The sequence below is a fragment of the Carex rostrata genome, chromosome 23, assembly GCF_964058835.1.
Source record: "Carex rostrata chromosome 23, lpCarRost1.2, whole genome shotgun sequence".
Classification (NCBI taxonomy): domain Eukaryota; kingdom Viridiplantae; phylum Streptophyta; class Magnoliopsida; order Poales; family Cyperaceae; genus Carex; species Carex rostrata.
The window spans coordinates 1,643,917-1,666,218 of NC_135940.1; the positions used below are offsets into that span (position 1 = coordinate 1,643,917).

The 22,302-nt window shown below is 32.7% G+C and overlaps 2 protein-coding genes across 2 annotated transcripts; one reads left to right on the forward strand and one right to left on the reverse strand.

Moving 5' to 3' along the window:
• Positions 1-1,029: 1,029 nt before the first annotated feature.
• LOC144574936 (transcription factor WRKY45-1-like) lies at positions 1,030-2,454 on the reverse strand. Its single transcript, XM_078325040.1, has 3 exons — positions 2,072-2,454; positions 1,682-1,786; positions 1,030-1,555 (listed from the first exon to the last, which is right to left on the reverse strand). Exons 1-3 carry the CDS (start codon positions 2,401-2,403, stop codon positions 1,210-1,212), a joined length of 783 nt encoding a protein of 260 aa, XP_078181166.1. The 5' UTR covers positions 2,404-2,454; the 3' UTR covers positions 1,030-1,209.
• Positions 2,455-11,213: 8,759 nt separating this feature from the next.
• On the forward strand, positions 11,214-12,794 carry LOC144574925 (putative WRKY transcription factor 62). Its single transcript, XM_078325032.1, has 3 exons — positions 11,214-11,548; positions 12,053-12,157; positions 12,253-12,794. The coding sequence occupies exons 1-3, from the start codon at positions 11,247-11,249 to the stop codon at positions 12,644-12,646; spliced, it is 801 nt and encodes a 266-aa protein (XP_078181158.1). The 5' UTR covers positions 11,214-11,246; the 3' UTR covers positions 12,647-12,794.
• The last annotated feature ends 9,508 nt before the right edge of the window (positions 12,795-22,302 follow it).

Sequence of the window (22,302 nt, forward strand, 5' to 3'; positions counted from 1 at the left end):
ATATGTACTTGGAGACCAAATTTTACATTTTTCTGATTTTTTTACTATTTATTAAGTATTTTACAAAATTGTTGATCCAACGGTGGCTGCTGATTTTACTGTTTTGTTAAGCCACCGTTGGATCAACAATTTTGTAAAATACTTAATAAATAGTAAAAAATTCAGAAAAATGTAAAATTTGGTCTCCAAGCACATATTAATATGGAGAACAAGATGAACGGTTTGGATCCGCCATTTGGATTTTGAATTTTAGATTTATGGTCCAATAAACAAACCCCTCCATGCATTGGAGACCAAATTTTACATTTTTCTGATTTTTTTACTATTTATTAAGTATTTTACAAAATTGTTGATTCAACGGTGGCTGTTGATTTTACTGTTTATTGTAACAATGAAGATTGACTACCTATGTTTATTTATTGTAGATAACTGCAGAATTAATAACCAATTTAATTACACGGCTTTGTACGAATAAGGAATTGCAATCTTACACAAAAATATGAACATTGGTTTCGACTTAATTTTGAGGAAACCAATAGATTGTTTTCCAGTCAATGATAATTCAAAAGCTGTGTATTCTCCCAAATATTTTATGGAGACAGTCGCATGCAGATATTGGTCAACAATAGCTAGGGAGACGTTATAAACAAATATATTGTCTATAAATATAACATTATACTACAATGTAAAATCAGAATATATAGCAATAACAAAAATTCTATTCATCATTTCTTTCTCTCAACTTCCATAAAATCAACATCATCATATCACTTTTTTCACACAGACGAATCACCTATGATCATTTTGCACAACCTTAAGTATATAACCTAACTAATTAATTGCACTCATTAATATATCTTAAAAAAAATACGTATATATAGATATTCCGTATGACAACCTCAAAATAAGACCTGACAGTCTGACACTCTGGTTATTCGTATGTGTCATTGCAAGACATGATTATTTCTTTTTTCTTAACTACCACTAAACTCTAATTAAGTTGCAGTACTATGCATGGAACGCCAATCCAGGGACAAATTAAGGAAATGAGGAAATATATATCATGGTACAATGACATTTATGAGTACATCATGTAATTTATGTCTTCAAGACTATCCACTATATGTTTCATGCATCAGAAAGATATACATTTGCTGGGAATGAAAGAAAAATGATCCTAGCTTAGGAGACAATCATCTGAAACAAATCCTACCAATCCATCAAAAAAGATTCTATGTCCCATTCACAATTTGTTTCAGCCATGGAAGCACTTGCATAAATTTCTCTTAGGTTATTTGCATCAACTAAGCATGAACCTTGGTTCAACCATTGAGGCATAATATCCGGCAGTTGATTGATACCGCTATCTTGTTCAATTGAACCAAATGAACTTGATTGTGAAGTTGGAGGAGATATTATTGTCTTGTGAAAATTGCATGTGTGCTTATTTGTGTATGTCACACGGAATGAAGGCGTGTCTCCATTGCTTGTTTGTTGCACTACCTTTTTGGCTGTGCATTTGTATTCTTCTTTGTATGTGCATCTGAAGTAGCTCCTGTAAGTGTAGGAAGAAAAAAAAAATATGCATTTATATATCCGTCGATGTTACATTAGCAGTATGCATATATAAATAGTGTGGTAAAACAAGAAATAAAACCTAAATCAAATATCATGCACCAACCTTGAAAAATCAGTGCCGCTAATCTTCTTGTCACCATACTTTCTCCACTGATAGCCATCATCACATGGCATGCTTGTATTATTTATCCAAGAATTCTCTTCTACCCTGTAGTTCAGAAAAAAAAAATTATGACATACCATAAACAATAAATTATGGAATTATATATATTCTCTTCTAGTTTCTACTGTTTGTTGAACAAGGGTCTCGTACTTCTATAAATAAAGATGTTTTGAAAACTGAGAGTTGTTAAATTGCTGTCTCAATGGATAGTTTTAAAAAGGGAATGATTAAATTGCTGCCAAAAAGCTGCAAACAAAGTGTTGAGCTACTGTGAAATAATAATTGGAGCATATATCTAAAAAGCTTAGGAGAATAATTAATTGTATATACCTTCTTCTTTTGCCCCTTCCATTCTCAATTCTCTGATTGGAATCATAAGAAGCCACACTCTCATGGCTACTATAAGCTGGAGATCCCGACTCGAGCACTGCAATCTCCGATTTAACCTCAACACTACCCACACCTGGCCTCATAATACAAAGTGCATAGTTTAAAGCTTGCAAAGCCTCTCTGAAAAGAGGTTCCGCCAACTCTTGCGTATGTACCGCTTCCTCTCCAGTCCTCGATTTCAACCGGAGAAGACCATGCAATTGTTTGAGTATGTCATAACCTCTACCAACTTCTCTAATGGCTGCCCCTTGATCAAGGTATGAGTTTTCCATAGATGCAAAGAACTATTGCTTGTTTGTTTCTTTGTTTACTTAGTTTCCTAGTGTTTTAGAGTGAAGGTGAGGGCATTATTGTATAGGTTGTGGAATTTATATATAGCAATTGTCCTTAAAATAAGAAATGAAAACACTGGGAAGAGCTCCAGGTATTTGCTCACGCGCTTATTGGTGACTTGCAATAATAGATCTTCTGTGGTTCTTACATGTAGCAAGATTTATAAAAGAGATGATTTTCATGTTGTGGATTCTCTTAGTTTTCATATCTTTGTACTTTCCAAATATAAAAACAGCTAGGGATCTAAATATAATTTATCTTGTGTTTACTTTTAAACAAATGCTATTAGACTGATACTCTGTTTCCCACTAGCATGACCATGTAAAATGTATCAAAACCTAGACCGGATACATATATCTTGTAGCACAGTGAGGTGCCACAGAAGATCTTCTTAGAGCATGTGTTACTGGTGTTGACTGTTGACTGATTTTATTTATTTATTTATTTTTTGCAATTTTGAGTTAACTGAATTGTTCGCTCCAACAGACTCTGTTTTTTCTTAGGTGACACTTTACTGTTTTAATACTAAGAATGAAACCAGAGATTCACACTTATGCTCACTTTATCTTTAATTGGATTTGTTTTGGCACTAAAATCTTATGTTATTGAAAAACATCATCCAGCTGAACATGCAATTGCTTTCAAGTTAATTTCAATAATAATTCTTTGTTAAAATTACGAAATCTATGTTTCACAAAATAAGTGATTGGAAAAATACAATATAAATATAAATTCAAAATATAGATAAGAGCTAATGTGTGATTTATCATGATTTGGAATTAATTGAACTACAAAATATTATTGCATACAAATTAATGATCAACTTATGCTGAAGCTATTATTATGCCTTAAATCAAGATTATATATAATTAATTAGTTATTACCAATAGAAACATCACATGCGAGTATACAAAAGTTAAAGCAACAAACCCCAAGATTCCTAAAGTCAAGGCAAATACAATATACCTATAATTAAATAAGTAAAAGGAAAAAGAAAGAAAAATTCCACCATAAATTGGAACTGGCCCATTCTGTATGAAATTAATAATCAATCATAGTGAAATATTATAGTTTTGTTTTATAAAAAAGTTCAAATAGAAGTCGTTGGATTGTTCCTGTAGTGGTTAGTGGAACCCAAGGCGGCGCTATGTATACAGTTCGTACTTACGCAATATAAGCGTGCATAACATGTCAAACTAATTGGCATTGCAACAATAATTTATATCAAAAGTTTAGTAACATATATATATGCATAGATACTCACGCAAAACATCAGTTGAACTGTAAGCATCATCTTCATATAGGCAGAAGCTTAATTTGTCCTTTTATGTACTCAACTTTTCTGTCTGGTAAATACGAAATATGAAATTGCAAGTTACAACTAAGAAAATATTTTTCATAATATATTGTTCAGACGAGACCTTAATTAATTGATTGCACCCTGACGAAAGCCCATTTCCTCATATATAAACGACACAATTTGATTTTAATCACAAGTTATATATATAGCTGACAAAAAATAAAAATAAAGCATTTTTTCACCCTATATATTCTGCGATAAACTACCCTTTATCGGTACCTGAATATTTATAGTTAATTCGCAAGTATATACATATATACAAGGTTCTCATCATTTTTCCTTTTGTAAATAATCATAGAAATTATTGAAATTAAATAATTTTTTAAATAGTTAAAAACACAATATCGGTGGCTCACCACTTTTTCAAATTTTTTTTTTTACAGCTTTTAATTGGTTCTAATAATTAATATATAAACAATTTTATCATCAAATACAAGTACTTTTGGATCAAACATATATATCAATTAAGACAATATTTGAAATATCATCTAATATTATTCCTATATTTTGGACATTAACAATAAATAAATTAATTTGATGCAACTTTATCGTCCATCAAACGACTTAAAAATTTACAACTATATTATTTAACCAGTTTTTGGGGGAATACCAAATGTAACAGGAATTGCACGAAATTTCTATTGTAAACCAATCTATAAGGACAACATTATGTTTATTTTTCTCTCTATTTTTGAAATAGGGTAATACTGTACATATCAAGTTTATAGTATATATACACAGTAGCATCATATTATGTGGTGTTTGACACACACACGTGCTCTATCTGCAATTAATTACTATATATTAATACTCTAATATACCTATATCCATCCCGCGTTGGAGAAAGAAAACGCGTTCCTTAATGATCCATGAGAAATTCGGCTTTTTAATTTGCATGGATGGCCCAAAATAATATATATTTCCAAAGAAAGAAGAACCTTAATCTATTTTCATGCCTTCATAAAAGGGGAATTATTTGTGCAAATATATGTGCTACCAATACTTGGTAATTGTAATTATATATGTTACAATATAGTAGCCTTAATTAATTATAAATGGGAAGAAAAGTAATAAAATGAAAAAACAATCATGCCAATCAGGTGCATGCGCTGACTATATATTCCATGTTTTGATCTTTTACAATTTTATTATTTTTCAACTTTGAAATAACGCTATGCCGAGGATAATAAAGACGCGCTTTGTACAAGGAGTTAATGCACAAAAAAGCAAAAAGAGATGATTAATTGTTGTTAATTAGCACTAAAAATATACACATGTTCATGTAAAAGCCCTTCAACTTGAACCTAATTAAGTAGTGATATATAGCTCTTTAGACTGGAAGATACCAAGAAGTCATACTAGGATCCAACTAGGGCTGTCAAAAAAGCTCGCGGTTCGTGGCTCGCTCGTGGCTCGCCTCTAGCTCGCTCGGTAGTGGACCGAGCTGTTAACGAGCCAGCTCGGCTCAGGCTCGGGTCAAAATAAACGAGTTGAGCCAGGGGTCAGCTCGGACCGGGCCAGCTCGGCTCGTTAAGTTACAGTGAATTTAGGGTTTAGTCCCGTATAATTTTAAGTCCAGTTCCATTTTTAAAGACGCAATTATGCAAAATTGATGTATTTTCGGTTTGGGAAGAAAGAATATGGCTTTAGTTGTTTGAAGATGTGCCTGCTGGACAATTTCTTAAATTTTTTGAATGAGATTTTTTATTTTTTTATTTTTGAATTTGTATAATAACAGCTCAATAAAGCCCAGCGAGCCAGCTCGTCAGCTCGCGAGCTAGCTCGGGCTGGCTTGTCACAAGCTGAGCCAGAGATTTTTGCTCGGATGACCTAGGTCCAGCTCGCTCGGTTCAGGTTCGGGCCAAAATAAACGAGCTGAGCTAAGGCCCAGCTCGGCCCGAGCCAGCTCGTTTACAGCCCTAGATCCAACGAAATCTTCACGAACTTAAAATTGAGCAATTTCATACTTTTGTTGACTCTTTTGATTGTACCGTACTTTTAATTATTGAAAAAAAATATAAGATGAGAAGCTTGACCCCTATCTTGTTTTCTTTAAATATATATACAATGACACTTTTGTCTAAAACTGAATGGATGCATTCAACATTTTGATTTTAACAAAAATATTCTTACTATTAATTAGTTAAGAAATAGAGTATGAACATATATACTTGTAACCTTTTTCAATGCACTCAAAGCATGTGTTCACTCATAATTGCTAAGGTTTTGGTTTCAACTTTCAAGACTTAATTAAGCAGGCATCATTTTTATTAAATATATATTAAACTTAGAATATATTTTGAATAAAAAAGTATAGGTCAAGCCTCAGTCGGTTAGAAATTTTCAGAAAAATTCTTAAATAACTTGAAATTGAAGATCCACGGGCTTGAAGTGGCATGAGTCCCATTCTCTACATACAGGTCGATCGTAGATTCAATTCTCGAAATTAATGTTTAAAAGATACTGGATTGTACCATAACTTTTTGTTAAAAAAAAAAAATGAAAAGGAAAAGAAGTTTCAAGAGATCCAAGCAATGAAATTAAGTACCAAAACAATCAAAGCATATATAGAAATAGAACTAACAATTAATGAATTAGTCAGAAACTCAGCCCATTATGTCCACGCGACGTGGTCCCTTCTTTTTAAATTTATTGCACTATCTGATGTAATTCGTTTGGCTACTTCTTGAAAAATTCTGAATTATCTTTCTCGTCACATGACAGATAATATATAATTTATTGTACGAGTCCCACAACATTTGTGATATATCGATGGAATTAACTAAAAAAAAAAAAGGCAATACACAAAGCCTGGATCATTATTTATCCTTCGATTTCCAGGAAATTGAGCATTTTCATTCTAGTTGTTTCTTTGAAATTTGATGAAGGCCTATACCAAACTTTATAATCATTCTTTTCCTATTTTTTGTTTCCAAGTACCTAGATCAAAGAAATTAGAACAATTTCATATTCATTGGTGCGAATATAAATTCTCTCTCCTCCTTATTAAGGAGCTTAATGTCTAGATCCTGTAAGGGTTCTGATTTAGTTTTTTTTTTTTTTTTTTTTTCAGAATGATGCTCAGCCGTTGAATTTTCAGATCGCACATAGATGAACTTTTCAAATTATGAGCTTCAACACTTAAGTATGCATTGGTCGCGCCGCATATGATCCCAGTGCCCGTAGACCGCGCGTCGCACCCGTGGACCGCGTCTCTGAACCACGCACGGCACTTGCGGATCGAGCCTGTGCACCGCGCACCCTTTTTTTTTTTTTGCTGAAGGCGGGATTCGAACCCAGTTGGGTTCTGTTGGTGCCAAAAATTTTACCACTACACTAGAGTTCACATGTGTTATCTTGTAGATAAATATAGTATTTAACTATTTTTCTCTACAAATTTGATTTAAATTATCTCTCATCCTTATTAATGAGCTTAATGTTTTCTACTACATAATTTGCTTCCGTTGCTGTGCACGGGCATGATTACTAGTTATAATATACATCCCTTAGAATCAGAGGCAAATCAGAAATTCAAGTTACAGAGATCAAACACATATTGGGATTTGGGAGTTAATTTTACGATATCCATGTATTTTATTTTAAACTATATAGTAAAATTATGTTTAAGTATAATTTTTTTGAAAATGAATTGGAGTCATACAAAGGCGCAATAAATGTAAGAATTTTACAAAATATATATTCTATTAAGAAAATCCTGGAGTGACATCAAAAAGTCGTATCTGATGCAACTTTGATGATGCATATAAATAGTAACCATACTGACGTATGCTGCCAAATATTTCTAATTTCCTCTGGTGAAAGTGATTTTTTTTTGGAATTTTTCATGACCAGTAGGCCGTAGGTATGATCTAGAGTCTAGAAGACAATAAGCCTCGTGTTGCTTCGGTGTTATTTATAAATTTATTTTCTTACAATGTATTTTATAATAAATTAAGGATCATCAAATATTGTTTTATCAGAATTTAATTATAGGCCTGGTGCCAACTGCCAAGGGAAATTGGTTATTTCGTGTAATTTTATTTTCTGATCTTTTAAGACACTATGTATATTATAAACACATCTATTAATTCAATATTGGTAGTTAATACCAAGCTTTAAAAAAAGAAGAAGAGAATTTAATTATAGTAAGTAATAAATTTATCTTTATTCAGAATTTAATTATAGTAATTAATAAAAGGATCATCATATCCAATTTTTCTACTTAATTAATCGTTTTTGTTTTACTTGTATCTGATTCAAACTGATTATTATTTTCCAACTTGAAGAAGCAGTACATAATAGAAACTTAGATACATATAAAACTTGTTTGAATTTGATGTATTGACAAGAAAGGTTCCTCTCAACTATATTCTGAAAATATTTTCTTTGTTGCAATTTGCAATTGAAGTTTTCAATACGGACAAATTTTGCTTCATGAATATGGTGCTTGCAAGTTGTAATCCAGCTTACTTTTTGTTCTAGTAAGTGGATATATTAAATGTTACTAAACTTTTCATATAAATTATTGTTACAATGCTACTTTATCACATGTGTATTTAACTATTTATAAAAGTATTGTTTCAATCAATGCCAAACCACTCTTAATTAAGATCAAATAACGTGTGCTCCCCATTGGATTATTATTATTAAACTTCAAAGTCATATAATTGTCTGCGGTAATCCAAATTTTCAGATATATTCTGCCTAACATATCCATACAGTCTGATCCATATTGGCACATTAAAGATATTCCGTGCATTACATGATTGAACCGAATTGGCCAAAATTATAATCGGACAGTGGCGATTTGTAAACCCAAAATATGAGGTAATGCAGAGAATACAAACTCTGGAACTTCGCTGTGGTTAAATTATGGTGAGGTATTTAATTTGTTAGATTTTTTTTAATGTGTTTGAACAAATGTTAATAAAGGATTTTGAATCTTATACATAGTATGTGAGACGACTGCTATTGAAATTTATAACGAACCACAAGCAGGTGCATGAGGAATCATAATATTTAGTAAATTTGGACAAAATTTAATTTTAGTATGAGATATAAATTCATATTTTATTTGAATATTACGTACATTTTTTTATAAATTTTTCTGAAAAAAGCATATATATGTATATTCATGTTGAACCTCCAATTTGTATATTCATGTTGTAGTGCGCGAATAGATCGACCTGTCTAGAATCTAGTCGCATATTGGTATCGCCACATGATATGGTCTCTTGTTTGATGTTTCCATTGTACATGAGCTGCATAGATGACACCCCGTTGAATCATGCATCCCCGAAACCAGAGTACAGACTGAGTGAAAATTTTATTCGTTAGCATTAACCAAACAAAGATTCAAACCTTCATTGGGACTTTTATTTCCCACAGAGGTCGGTTGATGCACCAAATTTATAACACTACTTTCAGTATGAATTAATATACTTTTTATACCCTAATTCTACTTTCGTTCAGATCACAAGCGCATGATCCTACCGTGTTGTAATATTGGGTGTCGATCCACAAGGATAATATCTTAAATATTTAACAATATACACTAGTCTAGGTTCTTGGATTTTATAATAGTTTTGAGGCGGTGGCTCTAATTATGATTTATTCACATAAGTAAATAGGTATAGAAAGCCTCTAAGGTTCAGGTCATCTCCTTCTAAATTAAGCAAAGTATAATTTGACGTCTCTCTACCCCACATATAGCACTGTCACCACCGCATGCGACATAGATTATCCCACAAGGCAACCCGCACGCGGTATTGTCACTACACGCAGACGCCTAGGGTTTCTGCTTTATGCGATTTGAAAGGTTTTCTGATCTTTTGATCGGCTTTTGGGCTAACAATTCTAAGTGTTCCAGGTTTGCAATTTATCTTTCTCGCGCAAATGATAATAGATAATTTCCTATCCTACCCCACAAATTAAAAAATTCCAAAGACCCTACTTATTTCTAAATCATTCATAATATAAATTGAATATACGATCTACGATATCCTGCCAAGGGAGCCCACTGGGTTCTAACCCTAGTCTTTGAACCGCTGCCAAGCTTCATTAGCTGAAGTGTTCGAAGTACTTGTAATCTTACTCACACTAAGATACAAAGACTTTACACCTATTGGTATGTGGAGGACATTGACATATAGTAGACATAACTATGGATCCGGATATGTTGATTTTCCGGATATCCAAATTTTTTAATTTTCGGATATATTTTTCGGATAATCGGATAATTTTTCAAATAATATCCGGATTTTTGAATTTTTCAGATAATTTTTCGGATATCCGAATAGGGGTGGGGTCTGCCTGTAATAGAAATAGAGAGAAGAGAATTAAGAGGTGGGATCTGTGTGGCCATCCGTGAGTGAGGAGTCCTGCCATGGGACCCCATCGTCATTCAAACAACATCTTGAATTTTTATTTCTCTTTTTAAGTTAAATCTTAGATTTAAAAATCCACAATAAATTTAAAAAAAATGCTAATAATCGTTTTATTTTTTAAATTATTTTCTCAATTAATTGAGTTTTGATTAATTTATTATTTATGATGAGTCATTTTATTTTTATTAAATAACACATTATTTAATTTTTTTTTCTGATTTCAAATGTGGATTCTTGTTGTTTTACAATTAAAAAATTTAATTCACTCCACTGATGTTATACAATTTTGTTGTAATATATATATCCGAATTAGAAATTCGATTTATATCCGTATTTGTATTTGTATTCGACTAATATTCGATTCGTATTCAGATCCGATTAATATCCGATCCGATTAATATCCAATCCGTATTCGTATTCGTTTAATATCTGATTCGTAGCCGTATTCAGAAAATAAAAACGAATACGAATATGATTTTATCACTATGCGATCCGTATTCGATCCGTTTTCACCCCTGATTCCAAACGCACAAGTAAAGAAAATATGCAGCCAATTGGAGCAACCAAATCAGTCGACCACACTAGCACGCGACTTGTATAGCTCTGCTGTGGCACCTCTCTGCTATATGACATGTAGCTGGTCATTATGTTTTGATACATTTCTACTTTTTTAGATAGCTTTAAAAAAGAAGAAGTAAAATAAGTTGTGATAAAATTATTAACTGAGGTTTTGAGCAGTTTATGTTATAAACTACAGATCGAGCCATGCAAGGAACCACATAAGATAACATTAAATTGTTTATAGATATCTAACTACATGCAAGGAACCATGCACAGGTCTTTTTTTGCGCACCACAAATTAGCGCGTGATAAAAAGACTTGAGGTCTTCGTAGAATTTGCTATATTTGATTATTTTGAAGACAACTTGCATTTATGTATTCTTACTTTGCAAATATATAAATCCATTTAACCTAGACATGCTCTCACCTTCATTCTAACACACAAACAAGCAATATAGTTCTCTCCTATATATGTATGGAAAACTCATACCTTGATCAAGAGGCAGCTATTAGAGAAGTTGATAGAGGTTGCGACATATTTAAACAACTACAGGTTCTTCTCCAGTTGAAATCGAGGAAAGGAGAGGAAGTGGTGCATATCCAAGAGTTGGCTGAGCCTCTTTTCAGAGAGGGTTTGCATGCTTTAAATTATGCACTTTGTATCATGAGGTCTGGTGCAAGTCAAGTTGGGGCTAAATCAGAAACTGCCGTGCTTGATAGTATGGTTTCTTCTGATACCAATAAGATAATTGAGAATGAAAGGGGCAAAAGAAGAAGGTAAATATACAGATAATCGTACACTTAATCTTTTTTATATATTAATTCAATTTTTACGTTCATTAATTTTCGTATTTTTCATTAAAAAAATGGATTCGCAAATTTTAATAAAAAAAAATGGATTCTCAAATTTGAGTTCTGTAGTTAGTTTGATTTAATTTTGTTTTCTTTTCTTCCAAACTTTTTTTTTGAGTAAAATTTCTTCTTCTCTTCCAAACTTTAATGAAGCCAAAGTAATCACATCTAATACGATTATTTTATGTGCATGGCAACAGAACCATATCTACCATATGTCTATAATTTGTTTGGAGAAACTTGCTAAAGCTAACAAATTGAAATTCATATATGTATATTCAATTATATCGTCAGTCAAGTCATGTGGATTGTGCGTATCCTCTAAGAGCTTTCTGCTATTTGCAATTCATATATGGATTGCGGCCTGATAGCATAAGATCAATATATATGCACGCTCATGTTTTACATTAATTCTTTACTTAATTACAGGATAGGGGAGAATTCCTGGACAACTGATACAACCATGCCATATGACGACGGCCATCAATGGAGAAAATATGGAGATAAGAAGATTAGTGGCACTAACTTTTCACGGTATGAAGTTCTTGCTATTTGATTTATTTATTTTCCTTAGTTTACACTCACTTTAATGAATATAGCTAACCAACTACTTTTATCTTCCTATACAGGGGCTATTTCAGATGCACATACAATAAAGAGCAAGGTTGCCAAGCGAAAAAGGTAGTTCAACAAACAAGCAGCAATGACCGGCGTTTGTTCAAAGTGAAATACATAAATATGCACACATGCCATTTTCATGAAACAATATCCCCATCATCTTCTCTACAACCAAGTCCATTTTGTTTCATTGAACAAGATTGTGGTGTCAATAAAATGCAGCATTTGCAAGAGAGCAAACCAAGCGGGCCTCAATTGTTGAACCAAGGTTCATGCTTAAATGATGCAACCCTAACAGAAACATTTCCAAATACTTCCCTGGTTGAAAGAAACTGCGAATGGGACTGGGATCCTTTGCTGAGAAGTTTGTTAGGATTTGATTCAGATGATTTTCCCCTAATATAGGACCATTCACTTTCTTGTCCTGTGATATTAATTTTGTATCAGTTTGATGCTTGCATTAAGGTATATGAAATAAGCACGTCTAGCTATTTTTGAGGCGATGCATTGCGTGTACTGATGATTCGAACAACACATCTACCTAATTTTCATTTTTTTCTTTCTGTAAAAGGTTAATTAAGCAATGATCACTAGTCATATACAAAAAAAATGTCAGACATTTTAACTTCTATCCGCCAATTCTATATATCTTAATTTGTCGTGGAAGGATATCATAATTCTCTTGCTGATTGCTCCAAAAAAATATTCATGATGCAATATCAGTATTCATATATTGCCGTTCATATTCACTAATATTGCTTTACTTTCTGACTAACAAGTATCTATTAATGTTTTTTATCAAGCAAGATGATTGCACATTTCCGTACCCAATGTAGTTTGCATTTGCCATGAGTATATACATGTACGTATAACAACTAGAGCTAGCTAGCTTAATGATTGTTAAAAAATGGAAATTCAAAATGGTTGGATCTTAAAAACATATTCCTAATTATTATGACTAAAAAACATGTGTTGGAACGACACATGAACAATATCCAAGGATCAAGCTAGGCGGTAGGGACATTTCAATTTGTTTAAAACTTATACGATGATCTTAATTAGCTTTCCTAGGAAAACAAGTTATATTTCAGTCAATCAAACCGAATTATGGAGAAGTCTCATATATTCAAAATCACATGAAAAGGAAATGTGAAATTACTATTATGTATACAAAGAGGAGGAAAAAGAACTAGCGAATAAGCTGTGTGACGCTATTGTGTCAATAAAGAGAGAAGAGAAGTAAAAGATAACTAATAGATTTAATTTCTTATTATTCTCATAATACTCTCCTACATAACAATATATTAGATCTGTTTTTGTAACCTTAAACATATAATAATAACTCTAGGATTCCGTACATATATAAAGAAGCGAAACAGAAAAATAACATTTAAAGATAGCATTAACTCGTAAATATATGTAACTTAATTTCGGTGGGGAACTCTAAATAATATGCACTTGAAATTAGAGTTTTAAAATTCATATATTATTTGTCCCGGAAAGACCACATTGGCCTTTTAAATCATGACATCAATTTGCATAATTTTCTGCCCACTGCACAATTTGATAAATCAAGTTCAAGTCCTATTTATTTCATGGCTTGTTTTCTATTACCAAAGTGGTTAACTCAGAGGCTGGACCGAATTAGGAAATCATTTTTATGGAAAAAAAAATCAAGAGAATGGGGGGGGGGGGGGGGGGGGGGGGGGGGATGGGAGTTTCTAACTTGAGGCTACAAAACATCTCACTTCTCTTACGACGGTGGTGGAGGTTGTACACTCATTTAAACAGTTTGTGAGCTGAAAAGATTGCTATTTTAAAGAAAAAACCTGATGATCAAGATGGTATGAGAAGGTGGGTTTGCTCAGGTTCTTTGTTTTGGGGCACTTTACTTTCAATCAATCATTTGTTTACCATCTCTACTGAGTTTGACAGGAACAATCAACTTGTGTGGGCATGGGGATCAAATGGAGTATAATCAGCAAAGTCGCTTACACAATGTTGGCAGGGGGTGGCAAGATTAAATGGCCGTTTGTAGAAATTTGGAGCTATAAGATTCCGCCGAGAGTGCGTATTTTTGTTTTTCTGCTGCTAAGGAATAGACTACTTACTCATGAGGTGATGGTGCGAAGAGGTTTTGATATACCTCCCAATTGTGAGTCATGTAACAGGGGGGCAATTGAGTCGACATTGCATCTGTTTTTCCTATCTCCAAAAGCAGTAAGATTTTGGGAAAGGATGGCATCTATTCTAGGAGTCATGCTTATGCACATGGATACAGCGGTACAGGGGACTTGGCAAATTTCGTTTTCTAGAGCAGTTGCAGCTGGTATGAGGAAAAAACAGTGGCAGGCTTACTTCGTCTCAACCTGCTGGTCCATCCGGAAGCAACGGAATAAAAAGATTTTTGAAGGGCAAGAGGTACCGCTTAAGGTAGTAGAGGAAAACATCCTGCAAGACGCAAAGCTGTGGTTGAGACTGTGCTAGAGAGGCCTTTGTGCCTGTTGTATTTTTATTAGTTGTTTGATGTTTTTTATTTATGCTTTTCTTTTTTCATTTCAGCCACTGGTATGCACTGACAGCCACTGTCAGTATTTTCAAAAAAAAAAAGTCCATAATTCTCAACACCCCTGAAACTATTGTACTAATTCAGTTGGGTACATGTGCAAGTTAATTATATACCTTATAGTATTAGTTTTGCTTATAGATCTATACATAAATAACTTAATATATTTTAAGAATTAATATTTAACAATTTAAAATTGATATATTGTTCGTTAATGGTTAAGTATTTTGATAAGAAAGAGGTGATATTCCTTTTGTAAAATCAATTTGTGTGCCTCAATCTATCTGTACACTTCTCCCTTCCCTCTGTCTCTCTCTCTCTCACACACACACATGTAGGTGAGGTAGTGTGGCAGTTGCCAATGTTGTGCAGTTTAGTAAGTTTTTAGGAGACTGTTTTTGTTATTTTAAGCATATCTATTTATTGTAATTTAGTAGCTGTTACCAAAGTTAAAAAAAAAAAAAATCCTGTCAATTTTTTAATTATTTAAAATCATACAAGATCTTTAGCCCCAACATTGTGTCTACTTCTACGATTTGGTTCATACCATGTAACCAATAAATATCCAAAAAGGCAACAAGGAAGCTTGACTACCTATGTTTATTATAGACTGCAAAATAATTAATCACCAACTTACGTAGTTTTCTCACTTTTTTTTTTTTTTTTTAATGCTTTTGCATATGTATGCATGCGACTGTCTCCATAATAAATTGGGCAGAATACATAGCTTTTGGATTTATTGACTAGAATTCAAAGTTTCAAACTATAAGTTTCCTCTCCACCTAGTCATTTGAAAATAGGTTGGGTCGGGTAGGATCAGTCCGGACCCGGCTAGGTCACAGTTCTCACGGTCTTTGGGTCCAGCAGGTCTCGTTTGGGAGAGTTGGATCAAACTCGTGCTAGATTCTTGGTCTAAAATTAGCACAGGTCGGTCCGGGTCATGTTTTTTTTTTAAAATTTTTTTTATAAGACAGCAGTTAAATGTTCAGTTCCGGCCTCTGTTTCTGGCCGAAATTGCACATTTTAGGCTGTTTTGGTTAGGTCCGGTCCAGATTTGGGTTAGGTCCGGGTCGGGACTAGGCGGGTCTTGGATTTGGGTAGGTCGGGTTTGGAGGGGTCTAGTGGAAAAAACTGGACCAAATCTTTTTTGCAGCCGATCCTAGAGTTATATAGTTCGGTCCAGTCCTGGATCTAGTAAGGATTGGTCCGGATCGGGTCCGATTCCCGGTTTGGCCGGATTGGATCTGGTCCGTGGGGTTTTTTCCAATAAACTATCTCCACCTATGTTTAAGACTCAGAAATCTATGATAATGTAACATATAATTTAATTCCTTAATTTACATAATTTTATTTTTTTTATTTGCCCTCATTGATCCCGTTTTGACCTCACCCAAGTCCAATACCTCCTTTTATTGAAAAATTAGCCAACTCTCCTCGTAATACTTTTCATTTTTACTTTCTCATCCTAATGGAACGGATACCATCATGCTTAATAGGTAATTACCCTTATAGAGATCTGATGCACTATATATATATAGAGTAATTAAGGCTTGGGTGCTATGGATAGCATAGAGGCCTACGGTGCTACGGCTTAATATTCGAGTTTTCAAAATTCTAACGGTCGATCCGAACCGTTCATCTTGTTCTCCATATTAATATGTGTTTGGAGACCAAATTTTACATTTTTTGAAAACTTTTTCCTATTTTTTTAGCTAGGTAGAAAATCACTTGATCTAAAAAATTCTGCACCATTCAGATATTTGATTTTCTACCTATCTAAAAAAATTTCAAAAAATGTAAATTTTGGTCTCCAAACACTTATTAATATGGAGAACAAGATGAATGGTTCGGATCGACCGTTAGGATTTTAAAAACTCGAATATTAAGCCGTAGCACCGTAGGCCTCTATGCTATCCATAGCACCCAAGCCTTACTCATATATATATATATATATATATATATATATATATAGGAATATGCTAGCATGCTATGCATAGCATAGAACCCCTCCATGCAACGGCTTGGATTTTGAGTTTTCAAAATCATAATGGTCAATCCGAACCATTCATCTTGTTTTCCATATTAATATGTGTTTGGAGACCAAATTTTACATTTTTTGGAAATTTTTTACTATTTCTTTAGATTTATTGAAAATCGCTGTTTTTTTTATGGTCCAGATTTGCTGAAAACAGCGATTTTCAATAAATCTAAAGAAATAGTAAAAAAATTCCAAAAAATGTAAAATTTGGTTCCCAAACACATATTAATATGGAGAACAAGATGAATAGTTCGGATCGACCATTAGGATTTTGAAAACTCCAAATCCGAGCCGTTGCATGGAGGGGTTCTATGCTATGCATAGCATGCTAGCATATTCCTATATATATATATATATATATATATCACGATATCACTTAATTCACACATAAACGAAAGTGTATGATCAATTTGCACAACCTTAAAAAATAGATACATTTATTATGACCACATCAAATTAATAAGACCTAACACGATCAGGTTGTAGACTCAAATCATTTTCATGTTCTTTATTCTTAACTATCAGGAAACTCTAATTATGCTGCATTATACATGGAACGCAAATATAAGGGATAAAGGAAATAAGAACTTATCATGGTAAGACATTTATGAGTACTTGCTTGTTAGTCAGAAATTGAGCTGAAAAAGGAAGTTTAGAGCAAGCCTCAAGTGTGTAGGAACCAAATCCTCTGCCTACATATGGGCATCATTTTCTTGCCCACAAATCACCATTGAGTTTAGCCAATTTTTTACTTGACACATGGCATCCATCTTTCATTTCATTAATGAGGATCTTTTTATTCAATTAATTTATTATGGATTAAAAAAATAACTTTCCAAACAAATAAGTATCTTTTCTTTTCTGTTTTTTCTGTCATTCACATTCCATTTCAGATCGATTTATTTTTTTTTTTTAGTAAAAAACAAAGATCTAATCCTTATTTTATTTGTTCATAGAAGATATATCTACATGTCTTTGAATATCTTACATATAGCCAGTATATCACGAATATTAACATTTCTATTCTCCAATTTATCAATCAAAAAATGAAAATTATTAGATAAAAAATTTACTTTATGTGTTTTCGGATTTTACAAATACATATTATTATAATTCAAAATTTTATTATGAAAATTAAATTTTTTTGTTAAAAATTACAAATAAAAATCTAAAAAGAATTCTTACAAACAGTAACATAGAACAATGAAAATATAAAATATTCTACTAAATAATAATTCATTACAAGTTTCAATTAAAATAAGGAACCATATTATTTTTCTGGAGAGAAAGGTGTTACAATGGCGATTCTTACATTAGATAGATTTTCAATTTTTTAGGATTTTTAGGTTTTTGGAAGTATGGCAGTTCATAGCTTGAGCTACTATTTTAAAGTTTTTTCATTTTATTTTTTATTATTTATACTATATATTCAAGGGAATACAAATCCTTTGCCTTGCTTTTAATACGGTTGTTGTTCTCATTAGCATATAGTAATTAATCAGCAAGAGATATACGGTATCTTGAGCAGGACATATATAGGTCGACAATAACTCGATTCTCAATATATAGATGCTTCTCTCCAATTATCTGCGATAATTTGCAAGTACATGCATGTAATTTATTGTCCTCAAGAGTAAGCAATATGTTTCATGCATCAGAAAAATATACATTCATTAGCAAAGAAAGAAAAATGATCCTAGCTTAGGAGATAATCATCTGAAACAAATCCTACCAAATCCATCAACAAAGAATCTAGGTCCCATTCGCAATTTCTTTCAACCATGGAAGCACTTGTATAAATTTCTCTTAGGTTATTTGCATCAACTAAGCATGAACCTTGGTTAATTGACAACTGAGGCATACTATCTGGCATTTGATTGATACCGCTATCTTTTTCAATTGAACCAAAGGAACTTGATTGTGAAATTGGAGGGGATATTGTTTTGCGAAAGTTGCATGTGTGATTATTTGTGTATGTCACTTGGAACAAAGGCGTGTCCCCGTCGCTTGTTTGTTGCACTACCTTTTTGGCTTTGCATTCGTATTTTTCTTTGTATGTACATCTGAAGTAGCTCCTGTAGGAATAGGATGAAAAAATATGCATCATTATTTCGGTCGATCTTACATCAAATTATAATTTTCTTTTTGTTGAACTTTGAGATGCAAATATGAGGAGAATTTTTGAATTATTTTTCTGTGTATTTTACAAGATTGAAGGTGTCTTCCTTTTATACATGCCTATCTCAATTTACCGTTGGTACTCAAACAATGGTACCTAACGGTACAATCATTTAATTATCCTATTTACACTTTAGCCCTTTTTTCCTTATTTTACATTATCACCCTTCTATTCTTCAATTATTCTCAACACTCCCCCTCAAGCTAGGATTATAGATGTCGAGTAATCCTAGCTTGCTTGTGATTTCCTCAAATGGTTTTGGATCCAATCCTTTTGTAAATACGTCCGCTAGTTGATCTCCACTTCTAACAAATGGTGTTTCTATTTCCTTGGCTTGGACCTTCTCCCTAATAAAATGACAATCAACTTCAATGTGTTTGGTCCGTTCATGAAATACAGAATTTTGAGCAATGTGACGTGCGGAGTTGTTGTCACAATACATCTGCATGGGTTGATCATTGTTGATTCCCATGTCTTTGAGCAATTGCTTGAGCCATATTAGTTCACTTGCGGTTGATGCCATGGCTCGATATTCCGCTTCTGCGCTTGATCGTGCCACGACATTTTGCTTCTTGCTTTTCCATGTGACTAAATTCCCGCCTACAAATGTGCAAAAGCCGGTGGTAGATTTTCTATCGAAGCTACCGGCCCAATCTGCATCGGAATAGCCACATACTGCATTAGAACTATTATTCTTCATCCATATTCCCTTTCCGGGATTTCCTTTTAAATACCTCAAAATTATGTTTATGGCCTCTAAATGTGGTGTTCTTGGTGAATGCATAAATTTGCTAACTTGACTTACAGAAAATGAAATATCCGGACGGGTTACCGTGAGATAAATTAATTTTCCTACAAGTCTTTGAAATTTGTTTATATCTTCTAAAGGTTCACCATCTTCGGTATTTAGTTTATACTTACTATCTATTGGTGTAGAGGCCGGTTTACAACCTAATTTACCGGTTTCTTTTAATAAATCTAAAGTATATTTCTTTTGTGAAATTAATAGGCCTTTGTTGGAAAAAGCTACTTCTATTCCCAAAAAATATTTTAAATATCCTAAATCTTTAATGTTAAATTTTTCTTTCAATTTGGATTTAATTTTCCTAATTTCTTCTAGATTATTTCCGGTAATTATTAAGTCATCTACATATACTAACACAAGAGTTGTATTATTTCCTTCAATTTTTGCAAACAATGAATGATCGGCATTGCTAATTTTAAAATTGCAAGAAATTAAATATGAGCTAAGTTTGCCATACCATGCTCGTGGAGATTGCTTCAATCCATATATTGATTTATTTAATCTACAAACAAGATTAGCATTTTTTTCTTTTATATGACCCGGTGGTAGGGTCATATAAACCTCTTCCTCAAGTGTTCCTTGAAGAAATGCATTTTTGACGTCCATTTGATATAGGTTCCATCCATTGTTTACGGCAATGGAGAATAAGACCCTAACGGTATTCATTTTTGCAACCGGTGCAAACGTTTCATTGTAATCTATACCATAGGTTTGTGTAAAACCTTTGGCCACTAACCTTGCCTTATACCGTTCTATGGTACCATCACAATTATATTTAATTTTGTAAACCCATTTGCACCCAACGGATTTTTTATTTTTTGGTAATGGAACAATTACCCATGTTTTATTTTTTTCTAGAGCTTTTAGCTCTTCTTTCATGGCCTTATTCCAAGTTGATTTTTGAATGACTTCTTGGTAATTTTTTGGTTCTACTTCTTTTTCTATGGTAGTAAGGAAAGCTTGGTATGAAGGCGAAATTTTATTGTATAAAACAAAATTTTGTATTGGATATTGCACGGTATAAGTTACATAATCTTTGAGTCTAGTAGATGGTTGTGAAATTCTAGTTGTTCTTCTAGGTCCCGAATTAGTTTCTACTTCGGTTTCATTTACATCATTTTCATTTTCATTTATTTCTTCTTCGTGATCACTTGTATCATCTTCATTTTGAACAAAGTTTTGATTTTCAAGATAGGATATCATGGGGTTTATATTTTGACAAGGTATTTGAATTTCTCCCCCTTTTTTGAAATATGGTTCATTTTCAAAAAAAACGTAACATTTCTAGAAATAAATATTTTTTTATTAATAAGATCATAACATTTGTATCCTTTTTTAAAAGAAGAATATCCTAGGAACATAGTTTTGGTGGATACAAAATCTAGTTTGTCTTTTCTTTTAATATGTACAAAACTTGTGCATCCAAATATTTTTAAGTGATCGAAGCTAATTTTGTGTTGGTAGAGAATTTCTAGTGGGATTTTATTTTCTAGTTTTGAACTCGGTAATCTATTAATCAAGTGTGTAGAACAAAGTATAGCATCTGACCAATATACTTTAGGGACATTACTTTGAAACATTAACGTTCGTGTCATTTCTAACAAATGTCTATTTTTCCTTTTCGATACTCCATTTTGCTCGGGTGTATTAATACACGTCCTTTGATGTATAATTCATTTTTCTTTAAAGAAATTCGCAAAATTTTTATTTATAAATTCCGTCCCATTATCCGATCTAAATATTTTTACTTTAGCATTAAATTGATTTTCTATAAGATAAAAAAATTCCTTGAAATTGTTAAAAACTTCATCTTTTGATTTGAGTAAATATAACCAAGTAGTTCTTGAAAAATGATCAATAAAAGTAACAAAGTATTTGAATCCATTATACGATTCAATTGGGGCCGGTCCCCAAACATCCGAATGGATCAAATCAAACATAGCTTTACTTTTACTAATAGAATTAAGGAAATGAAGTTTTGTTTGTTTTGCTAACTTGCAAACTTCACAATTAGTACAATTTGAGCTTTTACAATCCAAAATAAAATTTAAAATCTTGTCGGAGGGATGCCCAAATCTTCTATGCCAAAGATCAATGTCGATGGACTTAGCGGAAGCACAAAGATAATTTTTCCGGTTCAAAAAATAATGTCCATTTTCAAGAAATCCTTCACCAATCTTCGTCCCGGTTTCCCGGTCCTGAAATACAACGTTTTTACAAGAAAAAATTACATCACAATTTAATTCTTGTGTTAATTTTTGTACCGAAAGTAGGTTTATAGGAAAAGTTTTCAAATACAATACATTATATATTTTTTTATTACAAAACATAGCTTCACCTATTCCGGTTATTTTCGCCTTCATACCATTGGCTACCAAGACAAATTGGTTATTCTCGGTCAAGTCTAAATTTGTTAGCAATTTTTGGTTACCAAACATATGATCAGTGGCTCCACTGTCAATAATTATTTTAT